Source organism: Tachypleus tridentatus, chromosome 13 (genome assembly GCF_004210375.1).
Source record: "Tachypleus tridentatus isolate NWPU-2018 chromosome 13, ASM421037v1, whole genome shotgun sequence".
NCBI lineage: Eukaryota > Metazoa > Arthropoda > Merostomata > Xiphosura > Limulidae > Tachypleus > Tachypleus tridentatus.
In genome coordinates, this window is record NC_134837.1 from 138,482,225 (window position 1) to 138,500,889 (window position 18,665).

The 18,665-nt window shown below is 32.1% G+C and overlaps 1 protein-coding gene and 2 long non-coding RNA genes across 3 annotated transcripts in view; 2 read left to right on the forward strand and 1 right to left on the reverse strand.

Annotated features, from left to right (window-relative positions):
* Nucleotides 1–843: 843 nt before the first annotated feature.
* Nucleotides 844–7,463, forward strand: LOC143238337 (uncharacterized). The gene is made up of 2 exons (XR_013020537.1): nucleotides 844–1,082; nucleotides 6,954–7,463. It is a non-coding gene; the product is annotated as an uncharacterized LOC143238337 (long non-coding RNA).
* Nucleotides 7,464–7,815: 352 nt separating this feature from the next.
* LOC143238336 (uncharacterized) overlaps nucleotides 7,816–18,665 on the forward strand; it is a 38,239-nt gene continuing 27,389 nt past the window's right edge. The window contains exons 1-5 of the mRNA XM_076478484.1: nucleotides 7,816–7,947; nucleotides 8,376–8,543; nucleotides 9,399–9,431; nucleotides 16,532–16,687; nucleotides 17,409–17,648. Coding sequence (XP_076334599.1) covers nucleotides 8,486–8,543; nucleotides 9,399–9,431; nucleotides 16,532–16,687; nucleotides 17,409–17,648 — 487 coding nt within the window. The 5' untranslated portion in view covers nucleotides 7,816–7,947; nucleotides 8,376–8,485. The remainder of the gene's footprint in view (nucleotides 7,948–8,375; nucleotides 8,544–9,398; nucleotides 9,432–16,531; nucleotides 16,688–17,408; nucleotides 17,649–18,665) is intronic.
* LOC143238338 (uncharacterized) overlaps nucleotides 13,731–18,665 on the reverse strand; it is a 30,893-nt gene continuing 25,958 nt past the window's right edge. Inside the window, exon 3 of the long non-coding RNA XR_013020538.1 lies at nucleotides 13,731–14,355. This is a non-coding gene — a long non-coding RNA (uncharacterized LOC143238338). The remainder of the gene's footprint in view (nucleotides 14,356–18,665) is intronic.

The window sequence follows — 18,665 nt, forward strand, 5'->3', positions numbered from 1 at the left end:
AATTTCAGTTGTAAATTGAACTGCTTTTTTATATACACATTATAAGTTTTCAGGAGCTAGAAAAATGAACTAGGGCGCTTCAACACTACCATGCCCTGACGGACATAGGAAAAAGCTATTTCCCGTGTAACAAATTAAACGACTAACCTAGGCAAAGAAAACAACATGCTTTCTCAGAAGTTTGCTATAATTTTACTTTACTTCAAAAATCATTACTTGACGAATGCCCTGAAGAACATGTTCGTAAAGTAAAGGCCTATATTTGGGGTAGGTGGTTACATAGAAAAAAATATACAGAAGTTTACAGTCCTCGCAAAAGAGATAGTTCATTAATGGGAGATAACTGTTATAAATCATTGTTTGGAAAGCTCGTTTTCGTTAACAAATATGCGCCATTCGAATTTTATATGTGAATTAAGCACGTGCTTCTAACAAAACAACGATTTATTCTTTGTTGGGATATATTTAAATCTTAACCAGTTTCTGCCGGCTTCGACACGTACCAGGCCCGGCATGGCCAAGCGCGTAAGGCGCGCGACTCGTAATCCGAGGGTCGCGGGTTCGCGCCCGAGTCGCGCTAAACATGCTCGCCCTCCCAGCCGTGGGGGCGTTATAATGTGACCGTCAATCCCACTTTTCGTTGGTAAAAGAGTAGCCCAAGAGTTGGCGGTGGGTGGTGATGACTAGCTGCCTTCCCTCTAGTCTTACACTGCTAAATTAGGGACGGCTAGCACAGATAGCCCTCGAGTAGCTTTGTGCGAAATTCCAAAACAAACAAACAAACAAAACAATCGACACGTACCTGTACCATGTAACCAAGTAGGCGGGGTTAATGTAGTGGAGTTATTGAGAGTTCTGTGCGTTGTTATTCGATTGTTTATTTGTGCGTGGATAAGAAAGTTAGAAAAGGAATGTCTATGTTTCTTTGATTTATTATTATTTTGAAACTTGATACCTGTGTTTCTGTAGTATAGAAATAATAATATTTAATATAACAGAGATGAAGCGACAAGTTGTCTTGCTGTTTCTCTGTCTGGTTAGCAATTTTAAACACCACCACGCAGAACAGCGAATTTCCGCTGGTAAGCTAAGCAGAGTTTTCTTTGCTTTTGAGGAGGAAATTATTACAAATTCAAGAATTTTAAACAAAAAATAACTGACATTAGTAAAGCTAGGAAAAAAGAACTAGAAAAAAGTAACTTGTCATTCGAAAAATTTGAAAAGTATTCTTAACAATAATTACATTTCTTATTATTCACAACAGCTGCAGAAAGTAATTCACATATTTAGTTTCTTAATTTCTAGAATGTTCAAAACCAGTTGTCAGTAATAATTTAACCCTTTCGGTGCTTAATAACAACTTTTAATGTTTGGCATGGCGCTGAATATATATGTCTGATACTTCAACTAATAACGGTATCAGTACTAAAAGCATGATATCTCGGCAATAACTCAACAAAAGGCCCTGAAATATTGAGTGATTGTACTCAATACTATATATGTTAAATTCGATACATGAGAATAACAGGAATAAAGGAAGTTTGCCTGCCGCGCTGAGCCTTCAAGTCGACTGCGGTCGCCAACCGCACCGAAGGGTTAAAGTCTTAGTGAAAATTTTGCAAACATTTGTTCTGAATGTGTTGTTTACTACCAAAATTATTTCCACTTCTGGTTACGGTTAAGCAGCACCGTAACATTAACAGCATCCAAACTGTAAAAAGAATTGCAAAACCCAGTCAATGAAGCACAGAATTGAAAAGAAGAAAAAAATATTTGTTTTAAAGTTAAGTAGGCATGAATGAGAAACATTTTATAAACTTGACTAAACATGTTTCTTCTCTAAACAAGAAGTGCCACAAAAACCAGATTTCTCAAAGCATAAATAATTCAGAGTAGAGAAATTATTTTCAAAAGCCTAACTAATAGAATTACAAAATACAATGAACACATAACAACAACAATAATAATAAACAATACAGCTTTGGATTCTGTTAAGTGTTTCGAATTTTATGTGTTAATTTTTTTTTACTAAGTCAGTGAAGCTTAATTTTGTATTCATTAACCAAAACTGTACTGAACAATCGAACCTTTAGCAGAAATATTGTTTGAAAGTTTGGTATTAATTCTCTTAAGCTTTATTGACTCCCCTGTTATTTTCTAGCAGAATATTTGATCAATGTGTTTGTTATGTATTGTGACAAACAGACTTACTAAAAAGTCTTGAGGTCACCCAGTGCCAGTCATTTTGTGTTACTGCAAAATATATTGCTAAAGTTGACTGCTAACTAATGGATTATATGTTGACTTTCTTCTAAAGGTACCCAAGGAGTACATGAGCTAGCTAATCCTAATTTACTGATTTTGAATTGAAGTGATGGGCAAAGACAGCTACTCGACCTAACTCACTGTGAACTCTTGGACTAATATACGTATTTTGGAAAAGTGGGATTTGGTCTTCACTCTTGTAAAATACATCAGTAATATCTCCAAAGAGCTGATAGCTTTTCTCTACAGTAAAGAAACACACAGTATGGAACCTCAGATCCACAGCTGACCAGTGTAATATAGACAAACTAGTGTATACTTGTATATAAAGTACAAAATTTTTCTGTCTGCCTGTTGTTTAACTAATAGTAGGTCATTAGACCAATCTCAACCAAACTTTGGGGGGTGATAATTTGAGACAAGGGACATGTTAATGGAGGTTCACAACTTCTGTACATCCACTATTGTGTTGATGCAAGTTAATGTTAACTATATTCATAGGTACCACGTCTGTGCACACACACACGTTTTCTGTGACAGCATACACATAATGTATGTGTGCGATCGGCACACAAACGTCTCGTATACCTCGTACAGTGTGCTAGCACTCTCCATGGAGGAATGCAATAAAAATTAGCCATCATTATTGCAGTAATACATAAATGCAATAAAAGTGTCTTTTTCCAACAGACACAATAAGGGTGATATGAAGAGCTGTTTCATGAGTTGTAGTTGTACTGACTTCTTACTTTGATACATTAGTTTTCAATTTCAACCTCTAAGACACTTCTGCAGTCAATGATCGTCAGTTAATTAATCACGTCGGACGTTGTGGTATGGTGTTAAGAGCTGGGTGTTGAAAGCGGATAACAGAAATAGTCCATGAAAAAAAACAAACCAAAATTGCAAGATGACTCATAAATAAAGGGAATAAATGGTACTATGTTTTTTAGTTAATCATATGTCTGAAGTGTCTGAAAATAAGAGATTCATATTTGATATCTACAGCTAAGTGAATTTTAACAGCTATATTTCAAGGTGTCTATCAACTTATTAAAAATCACCAGAAATGCAAGTTATTTTGCATCTGGCCATATGAAACAAAGTAACTTTGACAAATTGTATTAAAAAAAAAAAGTTCCATTGTGATAATTGATTAACAAAAGGCCAGAATTAGATGTCCAGTATTCCTGTCAATGGGGCATCCAGTTTTTCTGAGATATCTACATAGCCTATATTGACTGGTCTGAAGACAAATAAACACCTTTCCACAGACAAATTCATTGTCTATACTAAATGTTTGATGATTGATTGAGGCATGCTGGATGTTGTATGGTGACAAGAAAATCCAGGATGGCCACCTTACATTTTTTGTAGATTGTGGACCATGTTGGTATAGGTTAGTAGTTTGTGACAAGATTAAACACACTTGCACAATATTGGATATCTGGAGCTGGGGAACCTTTCATTTTCTACACAACTGTATTTTTACTGAGATTGGTTACCAAACATTTCCTACAGTAAGAATAGGAATTTATGGGGAATTTGTTATACTTTGTCATTGGTACTACATCAAACAGTATTTATGTGGTGAGAGTTGTTCAGATTCTCTTTCACTCCTTTTGCTATAGAACATTTGTTATTGCAACTAATTGACTTCAAGTACTTTGCTGTTATGACGTATAGTTCACAAGTAAACTCTTGAACAAGAACAACACTGAATATTTCATCGAGAAGGGTTCAAATTTTGCTGAGTGCTGCAAATGCTTCCAAGAACTTTGGATCCCATATCATTAGTTTCAGTGCTTTCAGTTGTCCTTTTCTGGTGAATAAGCTGACTGTGTCACACCCAGTGCATGAATGAAGAGCTATCATTGCTTAGTAAGCGTTGTTTCCCAATGTGTTAGTTTTTTCATGTCCATAAACCCCAGAGGTGATTTTAAACTCTTCTGAAGAAGATCCTGCTGTTGATACTCTGGCTCTTCCTTAGACAATAAATGGAGACATCATTGTCATCTGCCACAGTAATTAGATTTTATGTTCTCTTCAGCATGTCTGCATACAACAGAAGACACATGTTCACTATTTTAGGTCTATATATCAGTACTTCAATTCCTTTCCATTGAATCTTTGTAAAAGAAGCATACCACTTATTTAAAGTCTCATGCAAAATGAAAAATGAGACTGAACTTGTGCAACATTTAATGATGTGTTATGTTGCAGAAGTATTACTCTGAATACAGCAAAAGCCATGGGCAATGATGTTCTAGAAACGAATGTAACAGTTGTGCATTTTTGTTATTGGGGTATTTTTCTTAGCATCCTCCTCAAAATTTCAGGATAATTCATGGAACCTACTTGTGCATATTATGAATGGACTTGCATATTAGTTGATATTCTACGTGAGTCAGTATGATTTGCTTTGGTAGGTGTCAGTGTTTGTGAATTATGTTGCCTGATTTAAAAACATATATACGATATATGTACTTCAAGTGAAAATTGGCAATATGGAGAATGATTTGAATACATATGTAAAGTGACTGGAAGGACAAGACTGGGAACATGGTAATATATATATATACATACATACACAGATCAGCAGCAAAGCACATTAGGTTTACTGCAAAATGAAAAGATCCTTAGAATCACACAGTGTAGCATTTATCATATTTATTGGTTTAATATTTGTACCTATATCCAGGTAAACGTAATGTAGAGTTCAGAAAGAACATCAAACATCCCATTCATAATACAGCTGTTTATTTTATGTTTGCACCTATATTTAGGTAAACATAACGTAGCATTCAGAAAGAACATTAAACATCCCATTCATAATACAGCAGTTTATGTTGAAAATTGTACAGGATTTAAAAGCTAATTCATAAAATATAGTTGCAAATAATGGCACAATATCCACAAAGTAAATGTAGCTGCAGGCTGCAACTAATTTGAAATATATTTTGTCAAGGCTACTTTTTATTTAAATGCCCACATCAAAACCAACATGTATTTGTGTTGACTAATAATGAATAGGTGACCATATTTGCATATGGCTGCCCAAAAAATCTTTTAGCTGTGAATTTCAAAAGTCCATCACTTTTTTTTTTTTTTTATATAATACAGGCATAAGGCTAATCTAAAACCATAGTAGTATTTAGTTCTTCTGTTTGGTAGTCAGGTCTGGTGTGACGCATGAATTAAAAGCACATCTACTGCCACTAGTTTAGCTACTACCACTTTGTACAAAGTTGCTTTGATCCTGGTACAGTGTATACCATGTTTTGAGTATATAAATATTGAGTTATTAAAGTTTGTACAAAACTTTAAATGGGATAATAATAGATACTGCAATAATCTTATAAATAAATTGTGTGAAACTTATGATATTTGTTTTATTAGAGGTCCTCATTTTTTTAAAGTTCATAACCCTGACAAAGGATGGGTGCCTCAGCTTGTATTTTATAAAGAAAACCAAGAGCTGAACTAAAAAAAATAATAATATACAAGTAAACATAATAATAGATAAAGAATGAACATCATGATTTTCTGCTCTAGATGGAGCTGGATATCAAAATATCTCTCTAACCAAAATGTGAACATAAAAGCAGAAATATAGGTGTTTAATAAGCAGGTATAAAATTAGAAGTTTGTTTAAACATTTTTGGGTTAAACTAAGAAAAATATTAATGTTGTCAAAAAAGTTGCAATAGGAAAGCAGGACATATTTCTTGTTACTTGAAATTATTTTTAATTCTAGTTAATTGGTTCTTATTATATTGTCTAGAAAATTATAATACTTAACCACAACATCTATTATAGTACACATGTTTATATTTCAATTTCTATATATATATATTCACCATATACTTTTTAAGGTGTTTGTATGAAACAGAGTCTGTAGTTCTACAGCTTTGTAAAAGTTACTCTTAAGTTTTATTCTGAAGGTGGACCAACTTAGAATCTGCATGACACAAAAACAGTTTTAACTGAAAATGTAATTGCATACAGAATTACACCAAGAACTTTTGAAGAAAATCTCATAACTGAATGAATATGGAAGCAATAATATGAAAGACTGCATGTTGCAAAATGTTCCATCATTTTCAAACGTTGATTATGTTAAATAATGTAAAATTGTTGCGTTTATGTACAGTATTGTTTTCATGAGAAGTTCTGGAGTTCCTGTCCTGCCAGTGGTGCTTCCATGGAAAAGTTCTTGAGCTTGAGAACTTTTTACTAATAAGCTATCTTGATCTGTCTTGACTTAGGATTTTTATGTTATAGCTCATGGAATTTGACTAGTTCTTAGTAAAGACTGTTGATCTACTTAAATTTTAAAGATGAACTACAAATGTAACTTAACCCTAGTTATTTGGAATTTCACAAGAGCAGATAGGCTTGAATCAGATTTGCAGGAATAATTTTGTCAGATTTACTACCTTGCTGTTTGATTTTGGGTTTGTCTAATAATGCTATATGTGGCTAAGCATTATACAATAATAATTAAACATCATGAGTGTTAGCTGGATGATGCTTTTTTATTACTTTTTCCAAAACTGTTGAAAGCATGATTTTTATTTTTTGCTCAGTTGAAGGTAGTATTATTATTGTCTGTTAGCCTTTTTTAAGTTCATAAATTTGTTGTAATACTCTAATCTTTATTTTTATAACAGTCTTCTCTTTCACAGCTAAAACAGTCTGCTTTCAAGAAGTGCAAAGAATACTTAACAACTACCCTGGGATCTATCAGAATATTTTGTTGAAAAAGAGGTTGTTTCTTCCAGACTCAACTGATAAAGGGTCTGACAGCATAAACCAAGTTAGGCCAAGTACCTTCAATGACGGCTTGGAGGATGGTATTTAAAATACATATTGTAATAGTTGTGTTTTCAACTTTGAAGCTAATTATGAAAAAAATATGATTTTTTTTTGAAATATACAGCACAAAAGTTTCTTCCTCTTGAAGCTAATTTAAGTGTAGTAAACATAAACTGAGTTTATTTTGTTCTAGAAAATCATAATACTTAACCACAACATTTATTATAGTAATATGTTTTTATTTTAATTGTATTCAGAATAGTCAGTTTTGTCTCGATGTATGTAATTCTGGAATAGTGAAAAACGTTAAGAACACCATAATTTTTGTTATAAACTATGTATATTTCAGTATTATTGTTAATCAAACTTTTCAAAATTGTTTCAACAGTGCCATCACACTCTACCCTTGTTACTGGTCTACCTGGGAATGATGTTGTCAAAGACTTAGAGTATATAAATTTTTTGATATTCTAAAGAACTTTTACTCTTTTGATATGATGAATAATCCAGTAATGAAATCAGGCATTTGTCCAATGCCTTCAGTTTCAACCATTTTTCTGAGCATTCTTCAGGACTGCAAAAACCAATGTTTTTTGGATGCAGATTGCCCTGGTAAACAAAAGTGCTGTATTAGTGACTGTAGCTTCAAATGTGTGCGTCCAATCTCTGTACTTGATAGCTTTGTTACTAAACCTGGAACCTGTCCAGATTCCACTCGGCCCCAAGATGATGAAAATATTTGGCCTTGCTTAGTTCCTCGTTATCAGTGTTACACTGACAAAGAATGTCCAGGAGCATCAAAATGTTGCTTTTCAGCTTGCAGATCCTCATGTGTTGATTCTCCAAAATCAACGATACCTTCAGGTAAATCTGTTAAAGTTTCATCATTATTTTAAACATTGCTATAATGAGGACAGTAACATATTAACTGGAAATTTTTATTGTTTCTTGTATTTATGGATTTGTTTTAATTTTTGGTCAATACTAGCATCTTCCACAAATACACACAAATTAATACAGTGTAATAAAAGGATGAAAAACTACTTGACCTATCAAGGTTACTGTAACCGAGAAACAAATTGAATAGTTAATTCTTCTATTATTTTACATATTGTATAATATTTGTAGTTTTCACTGTATAACTCTTAACAAACAATTTTGAAAAGTGGACATCAATCTGTGCAGTGATAATATTTTATTTTAAAAGTAGTTTTATTGGTGTATTTAATGTTTTTTAAAGAACTTAAATCTTTCCTTTTTTGTTCTAAGTCTTTCATTCTCATTGTCCATAGCTACATCATCAAACCATGCCAAAATGGTTTTGAAGCTACCAAAGTGCTCACCAGAAGGCGGTTATGCTGTGGTTTAGCATTAAGGAACTTTATCCTGGTGCGTGGACAAAATGGGCAAACCTCTACATAACACACTTACTATTGGTATTGTCTTGTGTGATAGAGATGGTAAGAATTTCTTGTTATTCTTTTGCTATTTAGCTTTTTGCAAACTTATTTTGCAGTGCTCAAAAAGTAAAATTTCATAAATATTGAGTCAAAGTGTTGAAGACAAATATTGGATGCATATTACTTATAGCTCAAATTTAACTTTGACTCAAAGCCAAACCTGCTTAAGTATTTATGTACAAGGTGTATATATACAAAATTATATGCACTTCATTTGAGGAAACTGTTTTCTAATTCCAAGTTTAATTATTGTAGGTTGTGTCATTCAATCTTAATACTCTAAGCTACGGGGTAAGAATGTTTTTTTAGAATGAGTGATTTTTACTTCTAATGCCTGAAGAACAAACAGTAGTTTGTACACTGTTTGTGTAAGTACAACCACATTGTTTTCTTCAGTGAAATTTTAAGGGAAAAAGAGACTTAAATTTTAGTAACTTTTGAAGAATTTTAAACATTGTTTATAGGAAAGAACCTTTTAATACATTTTGTGATACAAGTAGAAAATTCTCGTTCCTAAAGCCTATCTTTAGAGTAACATGTGACACCAATATTTTTATTTTTGGGTGGAGGGGGGAGAAGAGAAGAAACTGTCCCATTTAAGCCTTAAATTTTTCTTTTTTCTTGAGAAATGTGTGGTTAATTTGTTATTTTTATGGCAAATTATTTATATTAATACATACCACACACAAATATATAAAGTTGAAGTTTTTATGAAATTGTATTTTGATTTGTTATAAAACATTTCTGTAGAATTTGTATTCTTTATAAAATCTGGATTTACTTAGTGCTACATTGGTTAACTGTGTATGAAACCCATTACTTATGTTTCTGATAACTCACTAAAATCTTTTTCAGGTAATATACTAAAACAGGAAGAAAAACAACCAGGTAAGGTCTGTTTGTTTTTCCAAACGTATTTTGTTTTGTGTCATTAATACTGTTTACTACATTTAAAAGTATACAAAGTGTTGTTGAGGGTGGTTAGAAATTTTTAAAATAAATTTGGCTGTACATGTGACCTTGCAACAGTAAGTCTAGTAATATTTGGATTTGTTTTTCCTATTGTACAGTAGGGCCAGTTTGATTGGCTAAGAGTAATAAACTATACATATAGGAGCATATTAATACACTGCCCAGCACCCATTTTTGGAGTAGTTACACGTACTACTGTATTATTCTAAAATATTTGGAAAAAAAAGAAAGAAGAAATGCGAGTACTTAACACAGTTATTGAAATTGTTTCTACAAACCATGCTATTTACCATTATGAAAGATAATTAACTTTTGAAAGAAAATATTTTACTCATAGCACAAAGTTTTTGAAAATGTTTAATTTTGCTATCCATTATAAATAGAAAGAAAATCAACAAATATGTTCACTCTCACTTACTTGCATTGTATGTGTAAACTTTTGATATTGCATGCTTGAGAGAAAATGCCTGTTTAAGTGCTAAATAAAACAAATTTGATTTGAAAAGCTATTTCTGTGTGATTTGGTAGGATCTTCACTGTAATAAGTTTCAAACCCTGTAATAACAAAGGTCAACTCTTGCTATATGTAATCTGGCTAGTGATATTGATATAGACTGTTTTAATGTATATATATGTAATCTGGCTAGTGATAGTGATGTATACTGTTTCAGTGTATATATATGTAATCTGGCTAGTGATATTGATATAGACTGTTTTAATGTATATATATGTAATCTGGCTAGTGATAGTGATGTATACTGTTGCTACTGTTATGAAAGAGCCAGATTAATGTGTGGGCTGGTGGAGCTGCAAGTCTAGGCCCACTGAAAAAGAAATTGGCTTTCTATGCTCAAACAAATAAGCAAAAAATGACGTGCATTAGAAAATGTATGCATTTCTGAAAATGACCTTAGTCATCTGTGATTGGCCTAGATTCATTACAGTAAAACAAGTTACTGAGACATGTACACCATTTCAGATGATCCTTTAACTAAAATGTTATTGAGCAACTAGTACTGCGTGTGAAACAAAAATGACGAAATCTGTCTTGTATGGGAAAGCCATATTGTAACTTTGAGTACGTGCCTGTCAGTAGAAAGATACAAGAGTAGGATTCTGTAGGTTTGAACCTTGCCTTTTTTGATACAAAGTACTTTCTATATACAACATATTTTTTATTATTTTTCATTTTCTACAATCTGAGGAAATAATGATTATTAAAATTGAAAAACAAATACAAATCCCTTTGGTATGGATTCCTGTATGTGGTGAGAGGACCTCCCAGGGAAGGTTCTGTTCTTTTGGTTTACCTCCTTTGGGATCTAAACATCCACTCATGTCTTTGCCATGCATGGCAACCCGTGAGGGGGAGAAGAGGATCCTGGTGGTTGAGGGGCCCAACCCTAACACACCACTTTGGCCTTGAATTCCTGTAGACAGGTGGCCTTAGGGTGGGCCCACCTTGGGTCAGTTGGCTGATCCACTTTGGCTAGGATCAACCAAGTACCAGTGTTGGATGTTCTCAATAGGTGGTGTGAACATTGTATCTGATTCTGGTGTTTGGGTATAGTGCTCATGAAACAGTGACGTTGCTGCAGTGTCTTTGTGTGACATTGTAGTGTGTCCACTCGTAGGGCTTTGTGTTGGGTGGGGTCAGTGGGCACTGAAATTTCCCTTTCTTTATTATGGATACTCCAATTAAAAATCATAATAAAATAGTGAAAAAACAATCTATAGGTAAACGACCACATCTGAGCAGCAATCTTCACCATCTGTACCACCTGTTGTACTTCATTTTCTTATATTGCATTCACTTTCAGACAAACCTTTAGGGCAAATGTCTCCCTTTTTCATTCAGAAAGGACTAGAGGGACTTGTTGGCTCTCCAGAGTCAGTAAAGAAGCTTCGATCTGGTGACATTGGTGGAAACATCCATATCTCAACACAGTGAACTCCTCTTGCATTTAAAGGCAGTTGGGGATATACCTATTGAGATTACATCTTATGTTACTTTGAATTCATCATGAGTTATTGTTGAAAGGGATTTGGAGAACATCCCCGAGTCAGAGTTGTTCTAACTAGACTGCGCATTGGTCACAGTTTTTCAACTAATCATTTTCTTTTATCTGGAACTGATGCACCATTGTGTAGTTTGTGTAACACTCAGATCACAATAAACCACATTTCACATTCTTGTCGTTGTTACAACTCTCAACGACGGCACCATTTTAAACATGTTCTGTCCTAAGGTTTGTCCATAACGTTAGTGTTATTGGTGATTTGACACTGTCCACCTTGGTAATGTTTTTAGTTTTTTAAAGACAATTCATGTTTTTAATGCCATTTAAGTTTTTAAATTTCTATATTACAACTTTTTTAATGTGGCTCCCTTTTAAAAATCATAGCTCATCTAGTTTGATTTGAAATTAGAAACTGGCTATAACATTAAATAACTCGAAACCAGGATTGGAAAGGCCAACTTCAGGTGACTAATGCTGCTGTTTGAACTACCGATTAGTCATCCTGGCAAGTTATTATAATTTTGCTACATGTCTTTTGAAACCTTTTTATTACTTTCCTTTTTGAAAATGGCCATTATGTCAAATAATTTGGAACCAGGACTGGAAATGCCAACTTCAAGTGACTGATGGTGGTTTTTGTACTTACCTGTTAGTCTTCCTGGTGAGTTATGATAATTACAGTTAAGCTGCAGAAAGTCCTTTATAACTTGAATTACTCTAGGTTTTCTCTTAACATTGTAGACTAAATGTAAACATTGGTTTTATGCTACTTCTGTGTCTTTTGTTATTTTTTTTAAACTTTGTTTTGTTTTACCTTAATTTCCTTTTATGAATTTTACTAAATTTACTTTTAAATTTTTACCAGATGTTTGGCGCAGATAGCCTAGCTGCTTTGTGCCATAAAACACTAAATCAACCAACCAACCAACGAATACAAATTTCGTTGCGTCATTTTCATTTTATGAGGAAATCCTGCACTTGAAAGACTTAAATTGACTCTGTAGTGGTATTGACAGCTGTAATCCTCATTTCCCAAAGATGTAAAAAAAAATCATTCCTGTTTGTTATGCAGTCTTTTTTTCATATGATCACATTTTTAAATTGATGGGAAACCAGAAACTGCTACAATGTTGAATGCACTTTTGAACAGACTTGAGTTGTCCACTATTCATTTGAATGGACAGAATCCTCAAAACTGTTTGTTTTGAATAATGCCAGTCCATGATTTTTTTTCATTTGGTTACTACTATTATAAGAACAAGTCATTTACTCTTAGTAGGTAAATTTGTCATTTTACATTCTACAGTATTAACAGCCATAAAGGAAGGAGGAGGTAGTCCTAAATGTACCTAATTGTTCCTAGTACATGCAAGAATAGACCTAAATACTAATAAAGAATTCAAACTAGATTATAAAATTAACAATGGACAAAGAGTGAAAAAGATTAATATTAGGTTAATGGACAAGCACTTTCAGAATAGACAAATTTTAGATGAAAGGATAAACAAACTAGTTTCATGTTACAATTTGAAACTATTTTAGATTTATTTTGATCTTCTTTCTTTTTTAATCTGGTGATTACTGGGTTGATTAATTTGACCAATCTATAGAGTTAGGATAGAGATAACATGAAATTTCACTGAAAAAAGTTTGAAATGTTTTTAGTTTTTAGAGATTATGCAAAGAATGTTTGAGCTTTTTGAGATGAAGAAAAGTATTTTTAATCTTAACATAAAAATCACTTTGTACTTGAATTTTTTGTGCACAAATGATTTATACATTTATTAAAAGTCTGTAAACTTTATGAAGATGCAGTGCACCAAAAGTTATAGTACTAAAACTATATATAAGTGAAAAATGTTCACGTAGCCAGTTCCCAGTAATGAATCTGTACTGAGAAAGTTAACCCTTTTACTACAAATAGGTAAAAGTGTGTATCACAACCTTTTACAGTTGGAGTAAAAATTTAATTAAATATTTTATTATCAATGTATATAGATAAAGTTGATATTAAACATAATTTATAGATGAAATTTTAATAACAAGTTTGAATTTATATATATATATATATTTGGTATTCAATTTAGTATTTAATATATATATGTTAAACTTCATACTCTATATTGCATGACACTTTAGCCCAAACTATTTATTTCAACATTTTCTGTTCTCTAAGAAATTGTAATCTGTGAAATTTTGCACTTACATTATATATATCCTCGAATTAAACTCTCAATTTCTAGACAGAATTTGCCACTGATATAACTTTTACGTTATGGATATATCAGCAATATAGACCTGATCAAATGCTATGCCTTCCACTGAGCATTTCACTTTCAAAATGTGTAATAAATTATCTCTGACATTTGTTATTCTTTTATTCATAACAAATAAAAGGCAGATATTTCACTAAATTGATAACTATAGGGTCTGTGACAGTGGAATAATAATATGGACATCAGTGCACCATTTCCTTCAATCTCGTTATTGAGGCTCTGCTTGATCAGGTATAAGAATAACTTTAAGCCATTTTTTATCATTTATTTTGCTCCTTTGTAGTTAAGCACAAAGCTAAACAATAAACAATGGGTTATCTGTATTCTGCCCATCATGGGTATTGAAACCTGGTGTATGGTTGTACAGACAAGCCATTGAGGAAAGGGGGTGTATATAAATTAGAAAGCTTGGTAAACTATGTAAGTTTTAGGGTGTTCTGTTTTGTGTCTGTTGAAATATTTTGCATTCTAAATTGAATAGAAAAATTCTGGCATCACATTATTATAAGTGATTGTAATTTTCTGTTTTAATCTGCAGCCATCCTAGAAAGAAAAAAGGGTAATTTAATTTTTTTTATGGTGGTTACAATATCAGTAAAAATAACTGAATTTGTTTACATAGAGTTAATAAAACATGCATAAAATAGTTTGTCTTTAAAATAATTTTTCCAAAAGTATTGAAACTATTTTAGTTCAAAAAATAAGTATTTCCTAAACTTGTTTTTATGTGTAACTTGTATATGGTAAATCTAATTAAAAAGAACACCTTGCACTTGAAAGAAAAGGTGTTCAACTTTTCAAAAGAAAATTCAACTTGGAGCATGATGATGGTTAAAACAAAATATGGTTGCTAACTAATGACTGAATATTGGCTGTAAAATTCTTATAAATGCTATAATTGTACCTATCATTTTGGCTGCCAATTTTGATTTCATTTCTTTAAGTCTCATGCTCAGTGCCTTTTTATTCGCACTTTTTTTTACACCTAAGGTGTTTTTGGTTAGATATCATGCTTTTTTTTGTCAACTCACCAACAAACCATAGCAAATAAGAAAGTGACACACTAAAGTAACTAACATTAACTTTAGGATTGTAACCATGTTGTTCAGATAAGATGTATACTTTACAGACCCAACCAGATTCTTTAAAATATGTGATGGTAGTTTTTCGTTTCTAAAATAGTGTTAATACTTTCCTTTAGGAATCTATATTAATAGTTTTTTGTTATCATCTCTAAACACTTGATAGCCTTTCCAAGAATGATTATTTACATTAATTGCTTAACCTTGAACTAATATCATGTGATGCTAAACACTCTTTAATTAGGAGAATTTCATAGAATTTATCAAGAGTTTGCCTGAAAATTGGCAATGAATAATAACCATCTACCCTTATTATTATTTTGAAAACTTGAGCTAGAATCTGTTAATCTAGTTTGTTTGGCTTAACTAACACTTGTGTATCTGCACGTTCTTTCACCTTATAGTTTTGATACTCTAAATTTGCTGTCTTTGATCTTAATGCCAAAAAAACCAAAAAAACTGTCCACTTTTACTTGTAGGTGAAGCTTTAGTAAAAATTATAGACCAAATCAGACCAAATCTGATACCTAATTATAAGTTATAAAGATCTATGAGTGTACTAAATTAAAAAAAATCCCTTAAAGTTAAATATGTCTTCCTATCAAATAATATTTTTGGTGCAAAGAAAAAAGAGGATTTTGATCAAAATTGAAGATTTAATATATCGTTTAGTTTTAAGAGGATTGAGTATTGTTTCTAAATCGTCCTTATATACACATCAATACATAAGATATGTTACTTCAAAGATTTATCAGCATCTTATTCCTAAAAATCACGAAGCACAACCCTAAAAATTAAAGCATTTAGTGTGATAATAAGCAGAAATTTAAAATAAATATGTATGAAAATCTAAATTTTCAACGTGAACTACTGATTGAATCAGGAATTTCCTCTGAAACACTTCTGCACCAGTTTCATATTGTTAAATACAAATATAAGTTTTAAAATCACAAATATCTTTTTGTTCTTATATGTGTTCATTTTTTATACAGGTTGAACCACCTCTTTCAAAATATTCTATATCTGTGTGTGACTGTGTTAAAAATTGAAATTTATTTCAAATTTGTTTTATGTAAAAACTTACTACATTAGTTGTCGTTAGTAGCTATTGCCATTTCCTGCATTAATATTAATCTGATGATAGCATGGTAGATCTAAAGCTTGTATGGCTATATTGTTTGTATTATGAATTAGTGTGATTATTCCCAATGGAAATCTTCAGATCCAGGCCTCATAGATCCTTAATCCAGCCCTGGTTATGATAATTATTAGTTCCTGGAAAAGACTTGTATGATGATGCTATAAAAACTACTAATTGGATCACAAGAAACTTGTATCATTCACCAGCATCCATGTGCAAAATATTTACATATGCATTAGAAAACTACAAGTTATTTGAAACAGTTGTACATTTTAAGTTGTGGCATTGTCTTGTCTCCTAGGAATTTCCTGTATCAGGAAGAGAGAGCACAAGATTTTGAAGAAACATCTATTATAAAATAGTAAAGATAGTTCATAAGATGTTTGAAAAACTTAATGATTAAGCAGGTTCTCATATAATACCATTTTAAAAGATTTATGGGAATGAGAATCAACTAATAACTGAAATAGATTTAATTATATTTTTATATGTCCAGTCTGTCCAGGTTCCAACCATTCACCAAAAGTTTGTACTGACGAATGTCTCTCACGCCATTGTCCACTACATCCTAACTCTGTTTGTGTTGCTGATCCATGCAATAACTGTTCCATTAGTTTTGTTAACTTTGATAACAAAGAAGTAAATTGTGAAGGTGAGAACTGTACTTGTATGTATGTATTTGAAAGTATATGTACTTTTTAAGTAACTTCTGTACTAACTTATTGTAGAGAGAAACTTTTTGATAACGTTTCTAATAAGGATTTACAAAATGTGAATAGTCTTAAAACGTAACTCAACTTTTGAGACTTGAGTAAGGTGACATTTCAATTTTCTTGACTTGGAAGTTGAAATGTCATCTACAAACAAACTTCAGGTGATTTCTGAGCTTAATAATAACAGTGGCAGTTATTAAGTTTTTAAAGGAAAGATAAACTGGGGTGTTCAGAAATATTAATATTTGCCTTCGTCCTACTTGAAAAAAAGAAAATTTTACTAAGATTGTGGAGTTAAAAGTAGTTTAAGAGTTAATTTGTATTTGCTAGTTGGCTGGTATGGAGTTTTGGCAGATGTTTGGGAGGCAGAGAGGAGACCAAAGCTGATGATGACGTTTATGAGAAGAAACAAGTGACAACCCTTGAAAAAGTGTATCTCAATAAGTGTCCTATAACAGGGTCACGTAGTGGTTGTGATCAGAAAATCCAAAAATGCTGGGGAATTTGAGAGGGAAGTGGAAGATCCTCAAGAATGCCTACTTTCACAGGACAGGTGCCAAATCTTAATTGCAACCCTCTGAACACTTCTTCTAAATGATTGATATTAAATATTGTTTTTCAATGACATAGAATACTTATTTCTCCTTTGGATTTTTACAGAATCTTTTCGAATGGTTACACCTCCAATAACTGTTTCAACGAAGTGTGAAGTGGTGAGAGAGCACCACCTAGCACTAGATTATCCAGCAAACTTGTACATACCTCATTGTGATCTTAATGGTCAGTTCTTGCCCCAACAATGTTTCACCTCAGAAGATGGTGTGGAAAAGTGCTGGTGTGTAAATGAAGCAGGGGTACAATTAGGGGCTGAAATATTTCTTAAAGGGACACTGACTTGTGGTAAGTGAACAAACACCTTTGTTTTAATATATTAACCCCATATTGTGTTTTTTTCAGAATTGCATAATACTTATATAGAAGATATGTGTACTGATGTCTTTTTCTTCCCTATTATTGATAGAAGTTGATGTTATTTTATTTGAATTGAATCTTATTTCTTGGTAATATTTCTTAGTATGTTGCTTTACTCATCCTGAAACAGCATTTTATCTCTCTCTCTCATTTTTTTGCTTAACAATTGGAATGACACTGACCAATGAAAAGCAAGGTTAAGACCCTTGACATGGCTCAAAACATGGAAGCACACGAAGCACGGATGCTGAAGAAATTGAGTTATGAAGCATTGTGCAACTTAAAATTAAGTACATGTGAAGACATTTACTAAAAGCGCAATGCCTGGCTGATTATCATCAGTGCTCTTAGAGCCTTTGGTGAATATGAGGTTTTTCTTAATAAATAAGTGTGATCATGTGGTCCCATGTTTACTAAAATACTTTTTGAATGGGGTTTTAAAGTTGCACATAAATTGATACACATTACTATGTAAATTGAGTATTATAACTTCACTGAATTGAACATTGTTGCTTGATTACTGCAAACAACAACAACAATAATAATATATTTTTTAATATATAATTAAAAGCGAAGAAACAAAAAGGATCAAAGAATGAATTTGTGAAGAATAACATTTTTAACACAGTTGAAATTATAATAAGTTAATTCAGTAATAAATTTGAGTAGAATATTTCCAGTGTATAATGTTTTTGTTTTCATTTCGTGTCTTGTGTATCCAGATAGACACTAATCAGTGCTGCTGTCATTCAGTGTGAATATACGTTCTTAAGAATAACATTTGATCTAACATTAATGATTAAAAATTGGTTGAGAGTGATCAATTTATTAATAAAATGTTTGATCACGAACTTTAATCTTGTAGTGAATGATCTAGTATTGTTAAGAATAACATGCATTATTGAAAACAAGTTTTTCAAATTAATAGTTTTTGTCATGTTTATG